Below are 20,901 nucleotides of genomic sequence, written 5' to 3' on the forward strand. Positions count from 1 at the left end.
ATAATATTGAAAGATTACCAGTTAAAAGAGAGATTCCATTGGACATTTGGAGCTTTAGGAGGTAGAGGATAGAAATTAAAGGAAGGCATATTTTTACATATACAATTTAGAGAAATAAGGTGTCTTATACTGTAGGTAACACATAGTAGAGTTTCAATAAATGGTAGCCTATTTTTTCTTTTTTTGCTTTTTAATTTAGGTATAATTAACATATAGTAAAATACACCGCTTTTAAGTGTACCATTCAATGAATTTTTACACATGTATATAACTATGTAAAAATCAGAAAGATAGGGAACATTACCAGTCCTCCAGAAAGCTTGCTCGTGGCCTCTCCCATCATTTTCCCAGAAGTTTAACCATGATTCTGAGCCTTATCACCAGAGATTAGTTTTGCCTGGAAACCTACAGCATGTATCCTTTGTGTCTGCCTTTTTTCACTCACCTGTATGTCTGTGAGGATCATCCAGGTTGTTGAAGGTAGCAGTAGTTCTTTTGTTTGATGTTCTTTTTTCATTGATGTATAGGATTTATTATATGAATAGAATCTTCCCCCCACACACGTACACACCACCCCATTCATTTATCAATTCTATGTAACTTTAGTAGATAGTATCAAATGGTTTTCTGAAGAAGTTGTGTGAATTTTACACTTTACGCTAGCAGTAGATTTAATGTTTTTCATTTAAGATTTGTCTTAGATTTTCTTTTTATGTAAACACTGCCTATTCATTGTAAACATTTTGAAAATAAAGGAAAATTTAAAGAAAATAAAATTATTCATAGTCTCACAATCGTCAATAATGACTATTAACCTTCAATATATATTCTTCCAGTCTTTTTGTGTACATATTTTTTAGTAAAATTGGAATCATGTTAGGCAAACTGTTTTGCATCCTTTTTTTAAAACTTAATATGTTGGAGCATTTTCCCATATCCCTTTATAAAGAATCATTTCTTGTTAGCTTGCCATTATTCTCCATTTTTAAAAAACAATATTTGTATTAGATACATTTATTGAGTTTTATATTTTTATGTTGATGATAAAAAATCAGAATACTGTTTTGGAGCCTATAGGAATTAAAAGAGGTTGAGAGAAAAGGAGAAAAGAATTTAATACCTTTTCTCAAGGAAAATTAATGATTAAGCTTATAAATAGGTCTAATATTATTTCAAGCCACTGTAATTCTTTAGCTATTTTCAAATAACATTTTATAAACTACTTTCTAATATAATAGAATTTTGACCTTTCTTCTTTTATTATTAGATACCTGTGGTTTTCAAATCTCTCCTACCCTTACTTTAACCACTGCTGCTTGAAAAACACAGTTCTTTTCCCCAGCAGTGTATACTTAAAATCCATGTAAATGGTACTTACGTACTCATTTACCATCTGCTATGTGTAAGGTACTTTTCTGGGCACTTTGGGACCTTGCCGTCAGGTTGCTTATAACTTGTTCCAGGCGTCGTGGACACGGAAGAATGCTAAACATGTTAGGAAATTTTAGAGATAGATAACCCACCAGCTTCTTCCTTTCCCTTGAAAGATAAAGATACCAAAGTCCAAAAAGATTGAATTACTTGTCCACGGCCACAAAATTTGTGGCAGAGCCAGAATGAAAGCCTAGAGCCAAAAGCTGTGGTCCCCCATCAGTGCTTATCCACTTTAGATGTAAAATACTTTGTCTTTAGTGCTTTTCTTGCCGCTAACTTTGTCGGGTTTTTTCTCCCTAAGAGAATGCTACTGAAAGCATTTTCTTTTGCTTTTGTGATAGGTAAAGGAAAATTGGTTTCATTTATTAAGTGCCTACAGTGTATGATACCGTGTTGCAGAGATGGCAAATAGGTGAGAAATGCATTGATAAACTAGGAACGTCTGTGGAAAGAGCTTATTTTTTGGAATCTGAACGTGTATGTTGGAATCTTAGCTCTGTGATTTCCTGCCTGTGTGGCTTATTCAAGCTACTTAATCTCTTTGAATCTTAGCTTTCTCATTTATTCATTCATTTATTGAACCCCTATCACATGCCAAGAACTGTATAAGGTGCTGTGGATACAGCAGAATTCCTGCTCTCATGAGGCTTTTTGTGAGGATAATGTATATAAATCAGTAAAATAGATAAAGCACCAATCACACTACCTGGCACTATAAGTAAGCGTTGATAAAAGTTCCCTTCTTATTTACAATAGGCTGCGGTTCTCAAACTTTTTTTGTCTCAGGACCCCTTTATACTCTTAACCATTATTGAAGGACCCCACAGAGCTTTTGTTTCTGTGGGTGGTATGTATGAGTTAGTATTTATAATACTAGAGGTTAAAACTGAGGATTTCAAGTATTCATTTTAAAATAGTAATACTTTATCCATGTTACGTAGACAACATTTTTAATTGAAATGTTTGAATTTATAGTTGGCAACAAATACTGTTAGTTGTTTTTCTTGAAATGACAGACTTACTTTGTTCATTTTCAAGAAAATTTCTGCCAAAAATCCAAGTTAGACTAACTATAGTTTGTCATTTAAGTAAAAATGAGATTCCGTGAAAAAATGGCTAGTTCAGCTTGTGACTCAGTGGCACAGGGGCTTTTCCTCGGGGTAGTCACTGTACTCGGAAGAAATGCTTTATGCATACTTCTATCTTGCTCCACAGAATGTAAGAAGATTGTATGTTCAGAGGTGAAAATTTAATAAAATTTATAGTTTTTACTTCTCTGTCAAGGACATTCCTAAGTAAAGATAGCTTTTTTTTTAAATTGTGAGTGTGTAGTGGTGAATACAATGACTGTCAGTAGAGGGTTTTTTTGCCACCGCCTTGATTTGTGCTAAGGCACAAGCAGTTTTACTACAAGTGCTTTTGCACCCTGAAGTGCACATGTCAACACAGTGCAGAGGGGAAATACCATCTTAGTATTATTTTGAAAAATGGTTTTGACTCTGTCAGCTCCCTGAAAGGATGCCACTTTCCTCAACAGACCACATTTTGGAAACTACTACTATAGAGGATATTATTGGTACTTAATTATAATGTTTTGATTGTTTGTGTTTTAATATGTACTTGTTTTCCTCATGGAGTTGGCATAAAGAGTCTAGTCACGTACAGTACTGTTGTATGTATATGTAAGCAAGGACTTTCACAATTTAGTTAGTATCATTGGCCTCTTTTATGGCAGTACGGTCAAGATAGCACAGACTAATTTACAGAGAATATTTATGTTATAAAAGCTTCAGAGTAGCAATTTAATTCTATTGATGTATTATTGGGAGTGTTGATTCAAATTTTTTCTAATCACGCTCTCTGTTTTGTTTTTAGGCTTGCATTGATGACAATGTTGATATGGTGAAGTTTCTGGTAGAAAATGGAGCAAATATTAATCAACCTGATAATGAAGGCTGGATACCACTACATGCAGCTGCTTCCTGTGGATATCTCGATATTGCAGAGTAAGCCTACTTTTATCCAAATACTGCTTTAGAGACCTGAGATTTTATAGAAATTGCTGTTAAAGATAAATGAGTGAATTCTTATGTTACCTTAATTCATGAAAATTATTCTTCCCAGGAAAGAGAATAAGTGGTTCTTGGGAATCCAAATATTGAGTTTTTCGGTGTGAGATCCTCTTTCTGTCTCCGCACCCTTTGGCTTTTGGTACTTTGTATTGATATGAGCCTTTGTACACATTCTCCATCGCTGTCTCCTTTACTTTTGAGTACATGTAGAGCATTGTCAAATGATTTTAGGTTAATATTTAGCAATCTAGTCTATTCCTATGTAATTATGAATTGTTAGGGGAAATTAACGATAAATCTGGATTAGGTCACTTTGCTGTAAGGAGAATATGATACATAGTTCTCAGTTAGTCACTATATTTATATGCTTGTTTTTAGTAAGACTGTTTTCTAAAAATGTTTAGAAAATTCAGTGAGAAATAGTCAGTGTATTCTTAACTACCTTTAATGGGTGAGTACTTTCCCATAAAATCTGATTCTTTAAGCGTTTAACAGAGATATAGATTTCCTGACAAAATAATTTTTCAGTAAATTATTTTTTTCTCAATACTATGTATCTAACACCATAAACAGTTTTGTTGTCTATTTACTCACATCAAAACTTATCAACTAATAAATATTAAATGTGGGGGTTCTACTCTGTGAATCTCTCTTCATAGTTTTATTTCTTTGTACATTTCACTTTTTTCCCCCTTGTGTATTGGAGATAGAGTACATCAGTTTAAGGGGGAGGCAGTGTTTGGTGAAATGAAAAGTGCTCTGGCCTGGAAATCGGAAGGTCTGAGTTACTTCACTTTTATTACTAACTTTAACACTAACCTGCACTACATCTTTTGGTAATTTGTTTTCTCTTTCTGGGCCTTGATTTCATTATGTGTAAAAATTTGGTTTTGCCATTGCAAAACAATAGTGGTTGTTGCTAATTATAATCATGGTTCTCAAGTTCCTTACTCCTTTCTGTTCTTTTCATGCTCAACAGAGATCTTAGATCTCTTCTTCATAGGAAAAATAGCTAATGTGCATTTATCTTCAGCTGTTCTTAAATACTTGGTAGTTAGGCTCTGGAGTCATCTGATGTGGCTTATGAAGGCTTCCTCAATCACTCTCAAGGGGTATGATCTTGGGCAAGTTGTTTAACTTTTGTAAGCTTCAGTTTTTTCCTCTGTGGAATAAGCATAATATTTCCTAGGTTTATTGTGAGGGCTAACTGAGGTAACTCATCAGCGTAGTCCCTGGCACGTAGAACGTACTCAGTATGTATTGACTTTTGACCATTATCTCATTTATCTCTTCTGGGAAAATGAAAACCTGACTTCTTTCTTCAGATGTTTAATCCTTATATTTCCTTTTTTTGTTATGCTTCTGAGTTTGAAAAGATAATAATTGTCCTGAATAGTTTCCTCACATAGACTTGATTGATAACCCATTGTGTCAGTTGGGTTGATTTTTAGCTGCAGGTAATAATACCAAATTTAAAATGACCTAAAGAGTAAAGGCATGTTTTATAAAGGATAATACATAGTTTAGAGGAAGGGTATTCAGCTTTATTATGCTACTTGATGATGTCGTTAAGGGCCTGGGGTCTTTTAGTCTTTTTCATTTTATACCTTTCCCAAATATGGATTTTTTTCTTAGCCTGTCCCCTCCTGGTCACAAGATGCTTGCCATAACTCCTGAATTGTGTTTTTACAAATGCACACCCAAGAATAAATTAAGAAGTAGGTGGGGAGTAGAAAGCGTGTTTTCCATACTGTGTGTGTGTCAGGGAGGGGAGCCTTCACGGAGAGCCGTCTGACTGCAGCAGATTCCCCCTGGAGGGACTTTCCTTGGCCTGAGCTTGGTCCTTTGCACATGTCTGTGCTGGGAAAAGCAAGTATCTGGCATATTCAGTTTTTTGGGTTTTTTTTTAGAGATTTTATTTTTTCCTTTTTCTCCCCAAAGCCCCCCAGTACGTAGTTGTATATTCTTCCTTGTGGGTCCTTCTAGTTGTGGCATGTGGGGTGCCGCCTCAGTATGGTTTGATGAGCAGTGCCATGTCCACGCCCAGGACCCGAACCAACGAAACACTGGGCCGCCTGCAGCAGAGTGCGCGAACTCAACCACTCGGCCATGGGGCCAGCCCCTGGCATATTCAGTTTTTTACATGCCAGTAAATAAGTATGAGGAGCCATAGTAAGCAATCTGCTACAGGTTTTAATATTTTCAGTAGAGTAACTACAACTTTTTATTTTTTGGAGGGTAGAACGTGGAATATGTTTTTCAAAGGACTTGTGGAAACAAAAATGACCTGTTTTGGCGGAGGTTGACTAGAGTTGTGCTGATCTAACTGTCTTTCTTTAGGTAGTTTGAATTGGTGGCTTTGGTATAACTGAAGTTTTAAGTCCATAGTTTCTTTGAACCAAATTAAAATTAGAAGAATGACGACTTTTCCTTTTTTGCTCTTTCTGCCATCTGAGATTCTTTTCTTAAATAATGACAGTATGTTTTTGTAATATTGTTTTATTGAGGTCATATTGACTTGTAATGACAATGTTTTATAAAAGCCAGTTTATCCCTAGTATATAATGGGTTATTTGTTAAGGTGATGATACCCAAAACCCTTCCAAATGCATGATTATTTTTATCAGCATTATCTCTTTCAGCAATTAATTTCATTAATGAATAAGAGAAGTTAATGAAACCCTAGTTTTCTTCAGTCTAGAAAAATATAGCATGGTGGCTTAGGAGGTAGGGTGAAGATATCCCCCTAAATCAGAGCATTATGGAGTAAAAGCAGGCCCCATTAATAATGATGTAGAGACAACAGTTATAAACCAGGAATGACGTAGGAAAATTGGGTCACTCCGCTAAGTGAAGTATTTGGACTTAAATTTATTGTGAATCACTAGTTTTGTGCCCTTGGTCAACCCTGCTTAGCCTCTATGATTAATATTATTTATAAAATGGGAATGATATGGCTTCTTCCTAGCCCTTATTTCTCATCTTGCTTTCCACATTTTCACTCTGGTTAATACTGGGGTGCTTTTAGCTCCCCCACATTCCCTCTGGTTCGTATCAATGTGTCTTTGTTCATAGTGGTTCATTTGCCTCATTTCTCTACTTGACTAGCTCCTGCCAAACTCTCAAGATGCAGTTTGTGTAAGGGTCACTTCTTCCAGAAACCTTTCTGATGTTCCTGGCTGATTCATGAGCATCTTTGACATATCACTTGTTTATATGTTTCTTTACTAACTGCGTTATGCACAGGACAGTACTAATTCATCCCTGTTGAAGTAAGAGGTGAAACAAACAATGAAACACAGATAGTTTCCTCTGAGGATTTGGGGATGCTTAGGATACAGTGAGTTCCTGATTTTTTACCTCAATTGGAGATAGTAGAGCAAAAAATGTGAGGTTTCAGTTTAGTTTCCAGGCATTTAACAAATTCATATTTGATCTGTAGCCCAGCAAAAGCCAAGTGAATAGATGAGTGATAGCTCTTCATATTCTGGCTCCATTATTTCACCTTTTCACCAAAATAATTACCCTCAACCTCTCCCTGCTTTGAATAAGGTAGAAGTCATAGGGAAAACTTAGGATCACGTAATGAAATGTATGCCTTAACATCATTCTCTTCATTTGGTCTGCTGAATTGGCAGCGTGTGGGTTGTATTGTGTCTGCACAAAATTCCTACATTGAAGCCCTATCCCATAGCCTTGGAATGTGACTTTAGAGGTGGAGTCTTTAAAGAGATGATTAAGTTAAAATGAGGCCCTTAGGGTGGATCCTAATCCAGTCTTACTGGTGTCCATTTAAGAAGAGGAAATTTTGACACAAGAGACACCAGGGGCACACACACACAAAGAAAAGACCATGTGAGGACTCTGAGAAGGCGGCCATCTGCAAGCCAAAGGAGAGGCTTCAGAAGAAACTAAACCTGCCAACACCTTGATCTTAGTCTTCTAACCACTAGAACTATGTGAAAATAAATTTCTATTGTTTAAACCACGTAGTCTATGATATTTTGTTGTGGTAGCACTAGCAAACTAATACAGGCAGTATAAAATTCTCACTGTCACATCAAGGTATTCTTCCCTAAAAATTATAGTGTTGATGTTATTGGGCTATGGATTAGAAGTAAAACTGAATAGTGTGACTTTTGGACGTAATAGAAAAGGCAGCTGATTATGGAGCCCAAGGAACTATGTATTCAACTTATTGTTCCAATCTATAGTGATTCATTAGTTGTAGCTCTCTCACCTAAAACTGTAACTCAGTTATTTATTGAAATTATTATGTGCAAAGCATTGAAAACCAAGTCCTCTAACTAAAGAAATAATTAGATGAAAACATAGGAGCTGTACAGTGGCAGCATTTTAATTTTGTCATTCTTTTTCATTTATTAGCTGGAATATTTTGGTGAAGGAAACTTCCATGTATTTACTATTTGATTACCCTTAGTATGAGTTTTATAGGAAAGACAAGATGTATTTATTCTTTTTTCTTTCCCTTTGTATACTAATTTTTTTTCTTTTTTTTTTTTTGGAGGAAGATTAGCCCTCAGCTAACTACTGCCAGTCCTCCTCTTTTTGCTGAGGAAGCCTGGCTCTGAGCTAACATCCGTGCCCATCTTCCTCTAGTTTATACGTGAGACGACTGCCACAGCATGGCTGCCAAGCAGTGCCATGTCCACACCCGGGATCCGAACCAGCGAACCCCGGGCCGCCGAGAAGCGGAACGTGCGAACTTAACCGCTGCGCCACCGGGCCGGCCCCTGTATACTAATTTTTAAAATAAAGAATTGGTTCACTAGTTACCTTCAAAAAAGGCTAATTGGTGTTTTGAGGTCTAAGTAACTTTAGGAGCTCATGCATTTAAACATACTTGATGTAGGGGCCGGCCTGGTGGCGCAGCGGTTAAGTGTGCACATTCCGCTTCGGCGTCCCGGCGTTCGCCTGTTCGGATCCCGGGTGTGGACATGGCACCGCTTGGCAGCCATGCTGTGGTAGGCGTCCCACGTATAAACTAGAGGAAGATGGGCACGGATGTTAGCTCAGGGCCAGTCTTTCTCAGTGAAAAGAGGAGGATTGGCGGCAGATGTTAGCTCAGGGCTAATCTTCCTCAAAAAAACACAAACAAACAACATACTTGATATGTGTTAGTCCATTGCAGTTACTATCCTTATTGATTATCAACTTGTATCATCTTTGGTCATCAAGGGTCTCTTCATGTTAGCTTCTAAGTCTCTGGGACATGACCAAATAAAGTGATCTTTAAAATCTTCCTTGCTCTCTAGTATTACAAGATGTTCAAGACTCATCTTTTACATTCCTGCCCTGGGTCTGGAATTGCCGTTTCTCCAAGGAGCCCTGTTCTTTGTAATGGGTGTTGGAAGTGCTCATTGCTACGAGATTGATCATTGTTTCCAATTCAGTTTCAGCACCAAGGTGTTTTTCTTTAGCCTCTTCTGTCTTGTATCAATAGTATTTCCTTTCTCTCTACCTTCGTTGCCAGGATCTATAAGATTAAAATAACACATAATTACTAATTTGTTTCATCATATATTACACATACATTAGACTGCTTATAACAGCAGTACCACCACCACCACTGCCATCACCAATACGATTATTGAATGCAGTTTGAAGTTTGTGTTTTGTTTTGTTGGTGGGGGTGAGGGGGAACCTTTCTTTTTGTCCTTAAGGTATCCCACTTGGAATATACCATCAAATTTACTGTGTGTTGAAGTCACTTGAAATAGTTCTTTTCTGTGTGGTTATGCTACCATCTAGATATACCATTAGGTTCATTGTTTAATTTTATTTATTTTTTAGAGTTTGCCTTTTTAAAATTTAATTTTGTTTTATAATTTATGTAAAATACCAAGTTCTAACAGCAATCTCTGCTCTACCACCCTATTTCCTCCCACACCCTATAGATAACCATTTTTTAATTTTATATTCTATCCCAGTTTGTTTTTTAGTATAAGTATTATTTAAAATAAAAATTACTTCCCCTTTGTAGATAAATGGTAGACTATCATGCATGTATTTCTCCACTTTGCTTTTTTCACTTAACAGTCTATTCTGGAGATCACTATATAGTGGAATATAGAGATATTTCTCAATTGTTCTTTGTAGGTTTAGTACTCCATTGTATAGTACGTCATTGTAGTTATTTAGCCTCTCTCTCTTGGTTGACCAATGAATGTTACTTATTTGAATAACTACAGTTTTAGCCTTGGAATCCTTTTTTTTTTTTTTGAATTCTTGCAAATCATGGGAATTTTTATGTTTGTGTGAAAAATATTTTGTATTTGAAAAATACAACAATTTGTTTTATTAATGTTTTGGTTATTTATGTGATTATTATTTTAATACTGTTTTTGTATTCTAATTTCATCACCACCTTTCAGTACCATCTGTGGGCTTTCACTACAAATGTTTAAGGAATGCTTTAATCTTGAGTTGCTTTTAGTGCTTGCCATAAAATTTTCAAATAATAGAGAAAATTAGCTCTGTATTAGGCTAGCATTATGTAGTTTCATAGTGCATAGAATGGAATATTCATTAATTAGTATATTTAATATATTTTTCTTTTTGTTCGTAGTAGTTTTAAAGACACTGCTGTTGAGGATTTCATATCACTATAAAATGCTGCTATGATTACGTGAATTCGTTGCCTTTTTCATGTTTTCATTTACAGCCTGGAAAAAGTTTCATTAGCTTTGTCACTTGATCATTAAAGAATCAGCTATTTAAGAATATGAAAACTTTAAAATATTTGTCGTGACTTATTTATAGCTTGGCTTTTCTTCTTTATAGGCCTTTATTCCATAAACATCCAACAGAATCCTCCAGATTTCTCTTGGCTTATCCTTCAAAATATATCCAGTATCTAACTGTTTTTCATCACCTCTTTTATTTCTCCTTGCTACTGGACACTGTTGTTTTTCACTGGAATTATTGCAGTTGCAATAATCCTATCTATAACCATCCTCTTCCCCCATCTATTTTCCATGAAGCAGCCAGAATGATCCTTTTAAAATATTGCAAGTGAGATAATACCACATTTTCATTCGGAGTCCTCCATTGGGTTCATAAGGCATTCGGGGTGGAAGCCAGAGTTCTGCTGGCCTGCAGGGCTGTGGTTTGGCCACCTGTCACCTCTCTGACTTCATTTCCTCCACTCTTCTCCAGGCTCTCTCTTTTAGTCACACTTGTCCCCTTGCTTAGCTTTAAACAGACTAGACATCTTGTTTCATAGTCTACACCTGCTGATTCCTGTCTCTGGAATTCAGTAATGATGTTATTTTTGGTAAAAGAATCAGGAATTCTTACCAATTTAAGAAATATGTAAACTCCACCACCACGCCTATGAGAAATGCCTATGAGAGACAAATCTGTTTAAATCTTCATTCTGTCAAATAATTGCTGTTAACTTTGGACACATTACCAGCTTCTCTGAGCCTCTGCTTCCTCATCTATAAAACAGACATTTTAATACTTGTCTCTATTTTATAAGATTATTTTGAAGATAAGTGAGATAATGTGTATAAGACACTGGGCACAATATGTGACACATATTTAGTGTTCAGTAAATGTTAGCTACTACTTTTAGTGAAAAGAAGATAAGCTCTTGGTTCTCCTGGCTTATTGTCATTTGGTGTTAGAACAAGGACAACCTTAACTAGATGAGCGGAGCAGAGGAGAGTGAAGTAGTCATTTGTCATATTTACTTTGATATCTGGGTATTTGAGCCCCAAGAAGAGTTGGCAGATCCATGGATTTTGGTTTTATTTACATATTTATTTATGTGTCATTGTCAGAAATGATACTTTGTTGGTTTTAAATGATATTTTGTCGGTTTAAAGCAGACCATATATTTTGATTAGAAGTCTCAGAAGGGGAAACTCAATCTATGATCCTATGAAAATAATAAAATTTTATTTGAGATGCTTACTTAAATCTTGCTATAATAATAATGAGGTATATTTGCCTGAAACTATAAAGATAATGTTATCCTACACATTCTTACTCAGTTTGTTTAACAACTTTGTGGGAATGTTCACAGTTATTTCTGTTTCACAGTCTCAGAACTGAGACTCATTCTCAAGACTCAAATTCTGATGTTCTTTCCATTATATCTCAACTGACTCCTATGGTAGTGGTAGGCATTATGAGACATAAAAATGATTGCAACACAGTCCTGGTATTCAGGCTTATAGACCCATGTGAAGTCAATTAACTAATACTAGATAGAATAATGGATCAGGAGATGGACAAGGAACACTGAGGAAGATGTCATTAATTCTGTTTAGGCAAATCAGAGAAAGAAATATTAAACAATGAGCAGGGTTTTTGCCTTTGGGAGTTGAGAGCTGCCTGAGGAAAGTTATGCTATTTATGAATGAGAAATAATATATGGCAAAGCTCTTTTAACCAGCTTCCACTATGTTAACTAATATTTACCATTTCTTTGTTAAAACGTATTGACTGTTTCCCATAAAGTTTCTAAAACTGAACATTGCAGCTAATAGGCAACTTGTACTAAGCTCACTCACTTCGGTTTCCCAGTTGAATTAGAAGCCTGTCAAAAGTTAGTTGTTTGTGTTCTAGCCCATTAATGTCTGCTGAACTTGTTACTGATTATGTAATTTAATTAGATAGCCCAAAAGTGGTGAAAAGTGTACAAAAAAGAAAATGGTTGCTATAACTAAGTTAAATACTTCAGAAAGACTCAGCAAAGGCAAGGCACTAAATATATAATTGCTGTTTAATTAAGAAAGACTGAAAGAAAAAAATCTAGAAGGATTGTATTACTCGGATTGCTTTTCTGTTGACTTCAAGTTTTTGCTTCACTTTAAAGACTGAAGTCTTACACAACCCGTTATGGGTATGGTTTATGCAAGAAAGGCAGCATGGTTTTAGTCATTCGACACATTCTCCAATATCTCTTCTGTTGAAATAAATGTCTTATTTAGATATTTTGCTTATTTATTACTAAGTAATAAGTAATAGTACTTATTTATTTTCATATATGTATTATGTTTTATGATCTCTGTTTTAATCACCTTTTCTAGTTAACCAAGCAAATGCTGGTCCTGATTGCATTGGATAAAAGGGTTTCTTTGGAGCCATAGTTTTTTCAAGAGAGAAGCATTAGAGGAATATGGAGAGAATAGCAGATAAGACTGGGAAAGTGAACTGGGGCTACAGTGTAGAGGAATTTGTATGCTTAGCTAAGTTTGACCTTTAGGGGTGATGCATTTTTAGGTTTGTGATGCTCTTCACTCTGTATTTTAGGAAGACTATTCTTGACAAATTAGGGAGGTTGGACAAGAAAGCTAGGGCAGTGGCAGTGAGATTGGAAGCGAGGCAGATCTGAAAGATATTTGCAAAATAGAATTGATAAGGTTTGGTGTGATTCACTGGATCTCTGGGTAGTTAAGAAAAGAGAAATAAAGATAGCGATAATGCTGATGATAGGTAGCATTTATCAAGTCCTCACTATGTTGTAGTCACTGCTCTAAGTCCTTTAACTATACATAATTTCAGTCATCCTAACAATCAAAGGAAACTATACTCCTCCCACCACCCCACTGGCCCATGTGCACAATTCTAAATCCTGAAAACTGAAAAATAACAGAATAAATTTCAAGTTTGATGTATCCTCATTTGGTAACCGTGACCTGAATTGATGTGAGGCTATTTATAGTCTTACTATAAATTTATTTTTTTGCAAAAAACACTTAATGTGTCTGCTTATTGAGTGCTGTCTTAGACTCAGTGGGATTATTACATAATCTACAGTATTATATTTCTAAAATATGAAAATTTTGAAGTTTGGGTTTGGATGAGTAACAGTAGACCTGTATTATAATTCTTATTTTATAAATGAGGAGACTGACTCATAGAGAAAAATCACACGTATTTCTCTAAACTAGGATTTGAACCTAGACAGCCTAAGTTTTCAGTACTGTACTTTTAGTCCCTGTGCTATTCTACCTTCCTTTCTAACCTTTGTACTTGGGAAAATGATGCCATTAAATTTATTAAGGGATCTAAAGGGCAAGATTGGGGTAAGCAGAGGAGGGAGTGTAGTGGAATGTGGATTTAGGTAGGCCTCATTTGATATGCCAATGGAAAAGTTGCAATAGGAAGCCAGGAATATTTTGACTATGTTTATAATACATATATTGGATTTCTCTCTCAGGTATTAGTCTGGTCTTTTCCATTGGCACAAATAATTATATCTATAGCATAATTGTGGAACATGATGTCAGAAATTAAGCAAAGTGTTTGGCAGAGTGTCAAGGCTACTAACATTTGGAATAATAACATGATTTATATACGAAAATAGTACTTCTGCCTGTGGGGTTCTGACAAGTTGAAATTTTTAAAAACGTTAAAATTGGTAATGTTATAAACTTTGCAATTTCTTGACAATTAAAAATGGGAGAGAAAGAGAATTTCTGCTTCTGAGCAGATAGACTAGATATGCTTTTCCCTATTCTTCCTGCTGAGTACGGCTAAAAACCCTGAACATTACATATAAAACATAAGAAGACTCTAAAAGGTGGACAGAAAGTGGCAGAGCAGTTAGGGATCTCAGGACCCAAAGAATGACCCAAGAGTGAGTTTCCTGGCTTTTCTTTTTGCCTCATATATCCCATATTGGAGCTGAAGAAGCTGATAACCCAGCACCAATGGGCACAGACCAAAAAACTGCAACAAAAGCCTAATCTCTTTAGCCAAATACTAGGAGAAGGGCATCCTAGCAAGACAGAAAACTATAAAACAAAAAAACACTCTATTCCAGCCAAACACCATAGAGAGAAACCTTGGTCCTACCCATGCCCTCACCAGCAAAGGCCACATAGGGAGCATAGACTTCCACCCTTACCAGACTGTAATGAGGCATCCTAGTACCCTTGCTGTAGAGATGTCAGATTAGGTTAGATACAGAGCCAGCCAAGACATTCATCCTCATCAGATGGTTAATTAGCCCTCCTCCCACTTATGATGGAGACCATGTGGGAAGCCTGGACTTCCACCCTACCTGGCAGTAAGGAGGAGCTCTTACTTTTGCCTGCTGGAGTGGTGTCAGAAGAGGCCTAGGGAAAAGTGGATACTTTTCACCACCACCCAGCAGTGAAGAGACCTGCTGCCCTCCCCTCATGGTGCCATTGGAGGCCACATGGGGAGTAGTGGGGAGGCACTCATACCCTTCTCAGCCAGGGAGGTGTCAGTGAAGGCTTGGTGGACAGCAGGTAGTAACAAGAAGCTGCCCCATCTGTGCTGTCACTGGAGGCCAAGTGGGGAACTTGGACTGTAAAGTTTGATAACAAAAATAAATGAAAATTAAACATACACTCAACAGAAGATTGGAGGGGATAGAAGAAAGCATTAGTGAACTGAAAAATAGTACAATGCAAATTACCAAGTCTGAACAACAGAGAAGGTGGACTAAAATAAAATGAAAACTGCCTCAGGGGCCTGTGGGACTATAACAAAGAGGTATTGGAGTCACAGAAGAACAGGAGAAAGAGAGCATAACTGGAAAAGTATTTAAAGAAATGATAAATCATGGCTAAAAGCTTATGCAAACTTGGCAAAAGATATAAACCTGCAGAGTCAAGAAGCTTAGCAAATTCCAACAGATAAACCAAAGCAGTCAACACCAAGACATGCCATATGCAAACCTTTGAAAACTATTAAAAATCTTGAAAGCAGTGAGAATGAAACTACACCATGGGGAGAGAAAATTGAATGACAGCAGATTTCTCATCAGAAATCATGGAGGCCAGAAGGAAGTGACACAATATTTGTCAAGTGCTGAAAGAAAAGAACTGTTAATTTGAAGGAAACTTTCAAAGGTACCAGGTCAGGACTTTTGTTTAGATTCTTACAGTTAATGACTATTTTCAGCTATTTTTCATTGTAGTATAGAACTTCAAAAGTGAAGTAACAGGAGTAACGTCAGCATCGTGGCAGAGTGAGCTCTTCCCTTATTCTCTCCCACCTAAGATACAATGAAAAGGACATTCACAAACCAACAGAGGACATTCACACAGCACAATAGACATCTGAGAGACTCACACAGCCATATGTCTGAAGATAAGGGTGCTGGGCCCCCCAGGAGGCAGTGGAAGGAAGTAAATGGATCTCCTCTCCCTCCCCTAGTGGCAGCTATCTAGGGCATGGTACCTCACTTGGTGTCTGGTGTTCAAGTCTGAGGGAAGAAGGGGGAAAAGGCAGCCCTCTGTGGGAACACTCACTTTTGGAGTTGCCTCCCAGCCCACAGGAACACTCCACACTGAGGTGGCTAAGCAACCGCTCCCTCACCAAGCTGAACAGCCCAGGCAGGCAGCCAGTAAGGGCACAGTAGAAGTGGGGGCAGGGAAGAAGTTGCTGCCTTCCCCCATCCCACCTGGAGCATCAGCTCAGCCAGTTGGTCAGGGCAGGGGATCCCCACCAGAGCGCCTGTGCCTACGTCTGAAAAGCAGCAGTGGCCACATGCAAAGAGCCCTCTCAACCCAGCACCTGGCCTACTGCTCACCCCAGCGGTGGCAGATGGAATCTGTGATCAGATCCTGCCACTATGTGATGGCAAAAGTCCACCCCATTAAATAGCATGAAGAAATATATTGACACTCCAGGCCAGAATGAAAATGACAAGTACACAGGAACAAATCCTGAAGTCCCAGAAACTTACGAACTAAATGACAGAGAATTCAAAGTAGTTATCATAAAAAACTCAGTGAGTTACAGGAAAACTCAGAAGGACAGTTCAGTAAACCCAGGGATAAAATTAATGAGCCGAGGGAATTCTTCACAAAAGAAATTAGAACTATTTAAACAAAAACCAGTCAGAAGTGGTGGAGATGAAAAACACAATGAATGAGATAAAAAGAAAATCTGGAATCCTTAAAAAACAGAGCTAATATTATGGAGGACAGAAATAGTAATTTAGAGGAGTAAAATATAGGAAAGTAACAGGTGGCAGAGTGTTTTTAAGACTGAAAATGAAGAAATTCTCCCAGAAATATCTGACTCAATTAGGAAATGCAACATATGGATTACAGGTATTCTAGAGTGAGAAGAGAGGGAGAAAGGAGCGGAGAGCTTCTTCAAAGAAATAATAGCTGAGAACTTCCCAAACCTGGGGAAGGAGCTGAAATTACATGTAAATGAAGCCAGTAGAACTCCTAATTACATCAATGTAAAAAGACCTTCTTTAAAGCATATAGTTAGTAAAACTGGCAAAACTCAATGGCAAAGAAAAAATAATAAGGGCAGCAAGGCAGAAGAAAATAATCTACAAAGGAACCCCCATCAAACTTTCAGTGGATTTCTCAGTAGAAACCTTACAGGCTAGGAGAGTGTGGAATAATATATTCAAACTACTGAAAGACAAAAACTCTCAGCCAAGAATACTCTATCCAGCAAAACTATCCTTCAGATACAATGGAGAAATAAAAACTTTCCCAGATAAACAAAAGATGAGGGAGTTCATCACCATAAGACCCCCCTCCCAAACCAGAAATGATCAAGGAAGCCCTTATATCTGAAAAAAAAAAAATGAAAAGAAAGAAAGGGTTTACAAAGCCTTGAGCAAGAAGTGAAATAGGCAGACAAAATCAGAAAACTGCAGTTCTCTTTCAGAACAGGTTAGCTAACATTTAATTATAACGTTAAAGATAAAGGGAAGGAAAGCATCAAAAATAACTATAATCACTTCATTTTAAGTACAAACAACACAAAACAGAAGAAGTTGTGACAACAATAACTTATACGGGGAAGAGGAAAGTGATAGAACCTGCTTAGACTAAGGGAAGAAGAGACTATCGGAAAATGGACTGTCTCATCTGTGAGATCTTGTAGACAAACCTCACAGTAACCATTAAACAGGAAATCAGAACAGAGACACAAATGATAAAGAGAAAAACCATCATAGAGAACCACCAAAGTGAATTGGCAGTCCAAAATACATGGAACGAGAAACAAGGGAAATACAAAACAATGGGAAAACAAGTGATACAATGCCAGTATTAAGCTCTCATATATAAATAATCATTCTAAAGGTAAATGGATCAAATTCTCCAATTAAAAGACAGAGACTGGCTGATGGATTAAAAGGCAACATCCAACAATATGCTGCCTCCTGGAGACACATCTCAGCTCTAAAGACGAACACAGGCTCAGAGTGAAGGGGTGGAAGTAGATACTCCAAGCTAATGGGAAACAAAAGAAAGCAGATGTTGCCATACTTTTATCAGACAAAGTAGACTTCAAGATAAAAAAGGCAAGGAGAGACAAGGCGGTATGTAATGATAAAAGGGACACTCCACCAAGAAGACATAACACTTATATATGCACCTAACACAGGAGCGCCAAAGTCCATAAATCAACTGTTAACAGACCTAAAAGGAAAAATTAACAGCAACACAATAATAGTAGGGGATCTCAGCGCCCCACTCACAGCAATGGATAGATCATCCAGACAGAAGCCAACAAGGAAACAGTGGATTTAAATGAAAGACTAGACTAGATGGACTTAATAGATATGTATTTAGAACACTCCATCAAAAAACAGCAGAATATACATTATTCTCAAGTGCACATGGAGTGTTCTCAAAGATAGACCATATGTTGGGAAACAAGGCAAGCCTCAATAAATTTAAGAAGATTGAAATTATATCAAACATCTTTTCTGACCACAACATTATGAAACTAGAAATAAACCACAAGAAAAAAGCTAGGAAAGTGACAAATATGTGGAGACTAAACAGCATCCTACTGAACAACCAATGAATCAAATGAAGAAATTAAAGGAGAATTCAAAAAATATCTGGAGACAAGTGAAAATGAAAATACATCATACCAATTCATATGAGGTGCAGCAAAAGTGGACCTAAGAGGGAAATTAAGGTGGGCAATACAGGCCCACCTTAACAAACAGAAAAAATCTCAGATAAGCAATCTTAAACTACACCTCACAGAACTAGAAATAGGAGAAAAAACAAAGCCCAAAGTCAGCAGAAGGAGGGAAATAATAAAAATTAGAATAGAAATAAAAGAAATTGCGACCAAAAAAACAGTAGAAAGTATCAAAGAAGCTAAGAGCTGGTTCTTTGAGAAGATAAATAAAGTTGACAATTCCTTGGCCAGACTCACTAAGAAAAAAAGAGGGAAGGCTCAAATAAATAAAATTAGAAATGAAAGAGGAGAAACTACAATGGATACCACAGAAATACAAAGGATTATAAAAGAATACTACTAAAAGCTATATGCCAACAAATTGGACAATCTGGAAGAAATTCTTAGACTCATACAACCTCCCAAAACTGAACCAAGGAGAAATAGAGAATTTGAATAGACCTATCTCAAGTAAAGAGAATGGACCAGTAATCAAAAACCTCCCCCAAAATAAAAGTCCACGACCAGATGGCTTCTTTGGAGAATTCTACCAAACATTCAAAAAAGATTTAATACCTATCCTTCTCAAACTATTCCAAAAATTTGAAGAAGACAGAACACTTCCTAACTCATTCTACAAGGCCAACATCAGCCTGATCTCAAAGCCAGAAAGGACGACGCAAAGAAGGAAAATTATAGGCCAATATTGCTTATGAACATAGATGCAAAAATCCTCAACAAAATATTGGCAAACCAAATACAGAAATACATTAAAAGGATCATACACCATGATCAAGTGGGATTTATACCAGGTACACAGGGATGGTTCAGCAATCACAAATCAATCAATGTGATACACCACATTAACGAAATGAGGAATAAAAACCACATGATCATCTCAATAGATGCAGAGAAGGCACTTGACAAGATCCAACATCTGTTTATGATAAAAACTCTCAATAAAATAGGTATAGAAGGAAAGTATCTCAACATACTCAGCATGGCAAAACTGAAAGCCATCCTTCTGAGAACAGGAAGAAGACAGGTGCCTTCTCTCGCCAGTCTTATTCAACATAGTACTGGAGGTTTTGGCGAGAGCAATGAGGCAAGGAAAATAAATAAAAGGTGTCCACATAGGCAAGGAGGAAGTGAAACACTTGGGGTTTGCAGATGACGTGATTCTGTATATAGAAACCCTAAAGAATCCATCAGAAGACTATTAAAAATAATTAACAACTACAGCAAAGTTGCAGGGTACAAAATCAACTTAGAAAAGTCAGTTGCATTTCTATACTCTAATAATGAACTAACAGGAAGAGAACTTGAGAATACAAACCAATTACAATCGCAACAAAAAGAATAAAATATCTATGAATAAATTTAACCAAGGAGATGAAAGACCTCTACACTGAAAACTATAAGACATTACTGAAAGAAATTGAAGATGTAAAGAAATGGATGTGCATGTGGATTCCATGCACATGGGTTGGACGAATAAACATAGTTAAAATGTCCATATTACCTAAAGCAACCTGCAAGTACAATGCAGTCCCAATGAGAATCCCAGTGACATTCTTCACAGAAATAGTACAACGAATCCTAAAATTCATAGGAGGCTACAAAAGTCCCCAAATAGCTAAAGCAATCCTGAAAAAAAAAGAACAAAGCTGGAGGCATCACAATCCCTGACTTCAAAATAGACTACAAAGCTATAGTAATGAAAACAGCATGGTGCTGGCACAGAAACAAGTGGAACAGAATTGAAAGCCCAGAAATAAAACTACACATCTGCGGACAGCTAATCTTCGACAAAGGTGCCAAGGATATACGATGGAGAAAGGAAAGTCTCTTCAACAAATGGTATTGGGAAACCTGGACAGCCACGTGCAGAACAGTGAAAGTAGACCATTATCTTACACCATACATAAAAATTAACTCGAAATGGGGGCTGGCCCCGTGGCTGAGTGGTTAAGTTCGCGCGCTCCGCTGCAAGCGTCCCAGTGTTTCGTTGGTTCGAATCCTGGGCGCGGACATGGCACTGCTCATCAAACCACGCTGAGGCGGCGTCCCACATGCCACAACTAGAAGAACCCACAATGAGAAATACACAACTATGTACTGGGGGGCTTTGGGGAGAAAAAGGAAAAAAATAAAATCTTTAAAAAAAAAAATTAACTCGAAATGGATTGATGACTTGAAGTTAAGATGTGAAACCATAAACTCTAGAAGAAAATATAGGCAGCACACTCTTTGATATCAGTCCTAGAACCATCTTTTCAAATACTGTGTCTACTCGGGCAAGGGAAACAAAAGAAAAAAATAAACAAATGAGAGTACATCAGGCTAAAGAGTTTCTGCAAGACAAAGGAAACCAGGATCAAAATGAAGACAACCTACCAACTGGGATAAAATGTTTGCAAATCATATATCCAACAAGGGTTAATCTCCAAAATATATAAAGAACTCATACAACTCAACAACAGAAAAACACCCT

The 20,901-nt window shown here is 36.9% G+C and overlaps 1 protein-coding gene across 7 annotated transcripts in view; it reads left to right on the forward strand.

The window, feature by feature from the left end:
• PPP1R12A (protein phosphatase 1 regulatory subunit 12A) overlaps positions 1-20,901 on the forward strand; it is a 152,203-nt gene that overhangs the window by 44,171 nt on the left and 87,131 nt on the right. For all 7 annotated transcript variants that reach the window (XM_046645967.1, XM_046645966.1, XM_046645964.1 and 4 more), the window contains exon 2: positions 3,310-3,440. In XM_046645967.1, the coding sequence (XP_046501923.1) occupies positions 3,310-3,440 (131 nt within the window). The remainder of the gene's footprint in view (positions 1-3,309; positions 3,441-20,901) is intronic.

The sequence above is a fragment of the Equus quagga genome, chromosome 19 (genome assembly GCF_021613505.1).
Source record: "Equus quagga isolate Etosha38 chromosome 19, UCLA_HA_Equagga_1.0, whole genome shotgun sequence".
Classification (NCBI taxonomy): Eukaryota; Metazoa; Chordata; class Mammalia; order Perissodactyla; family Equidae; genus Equus; species Equus quagga.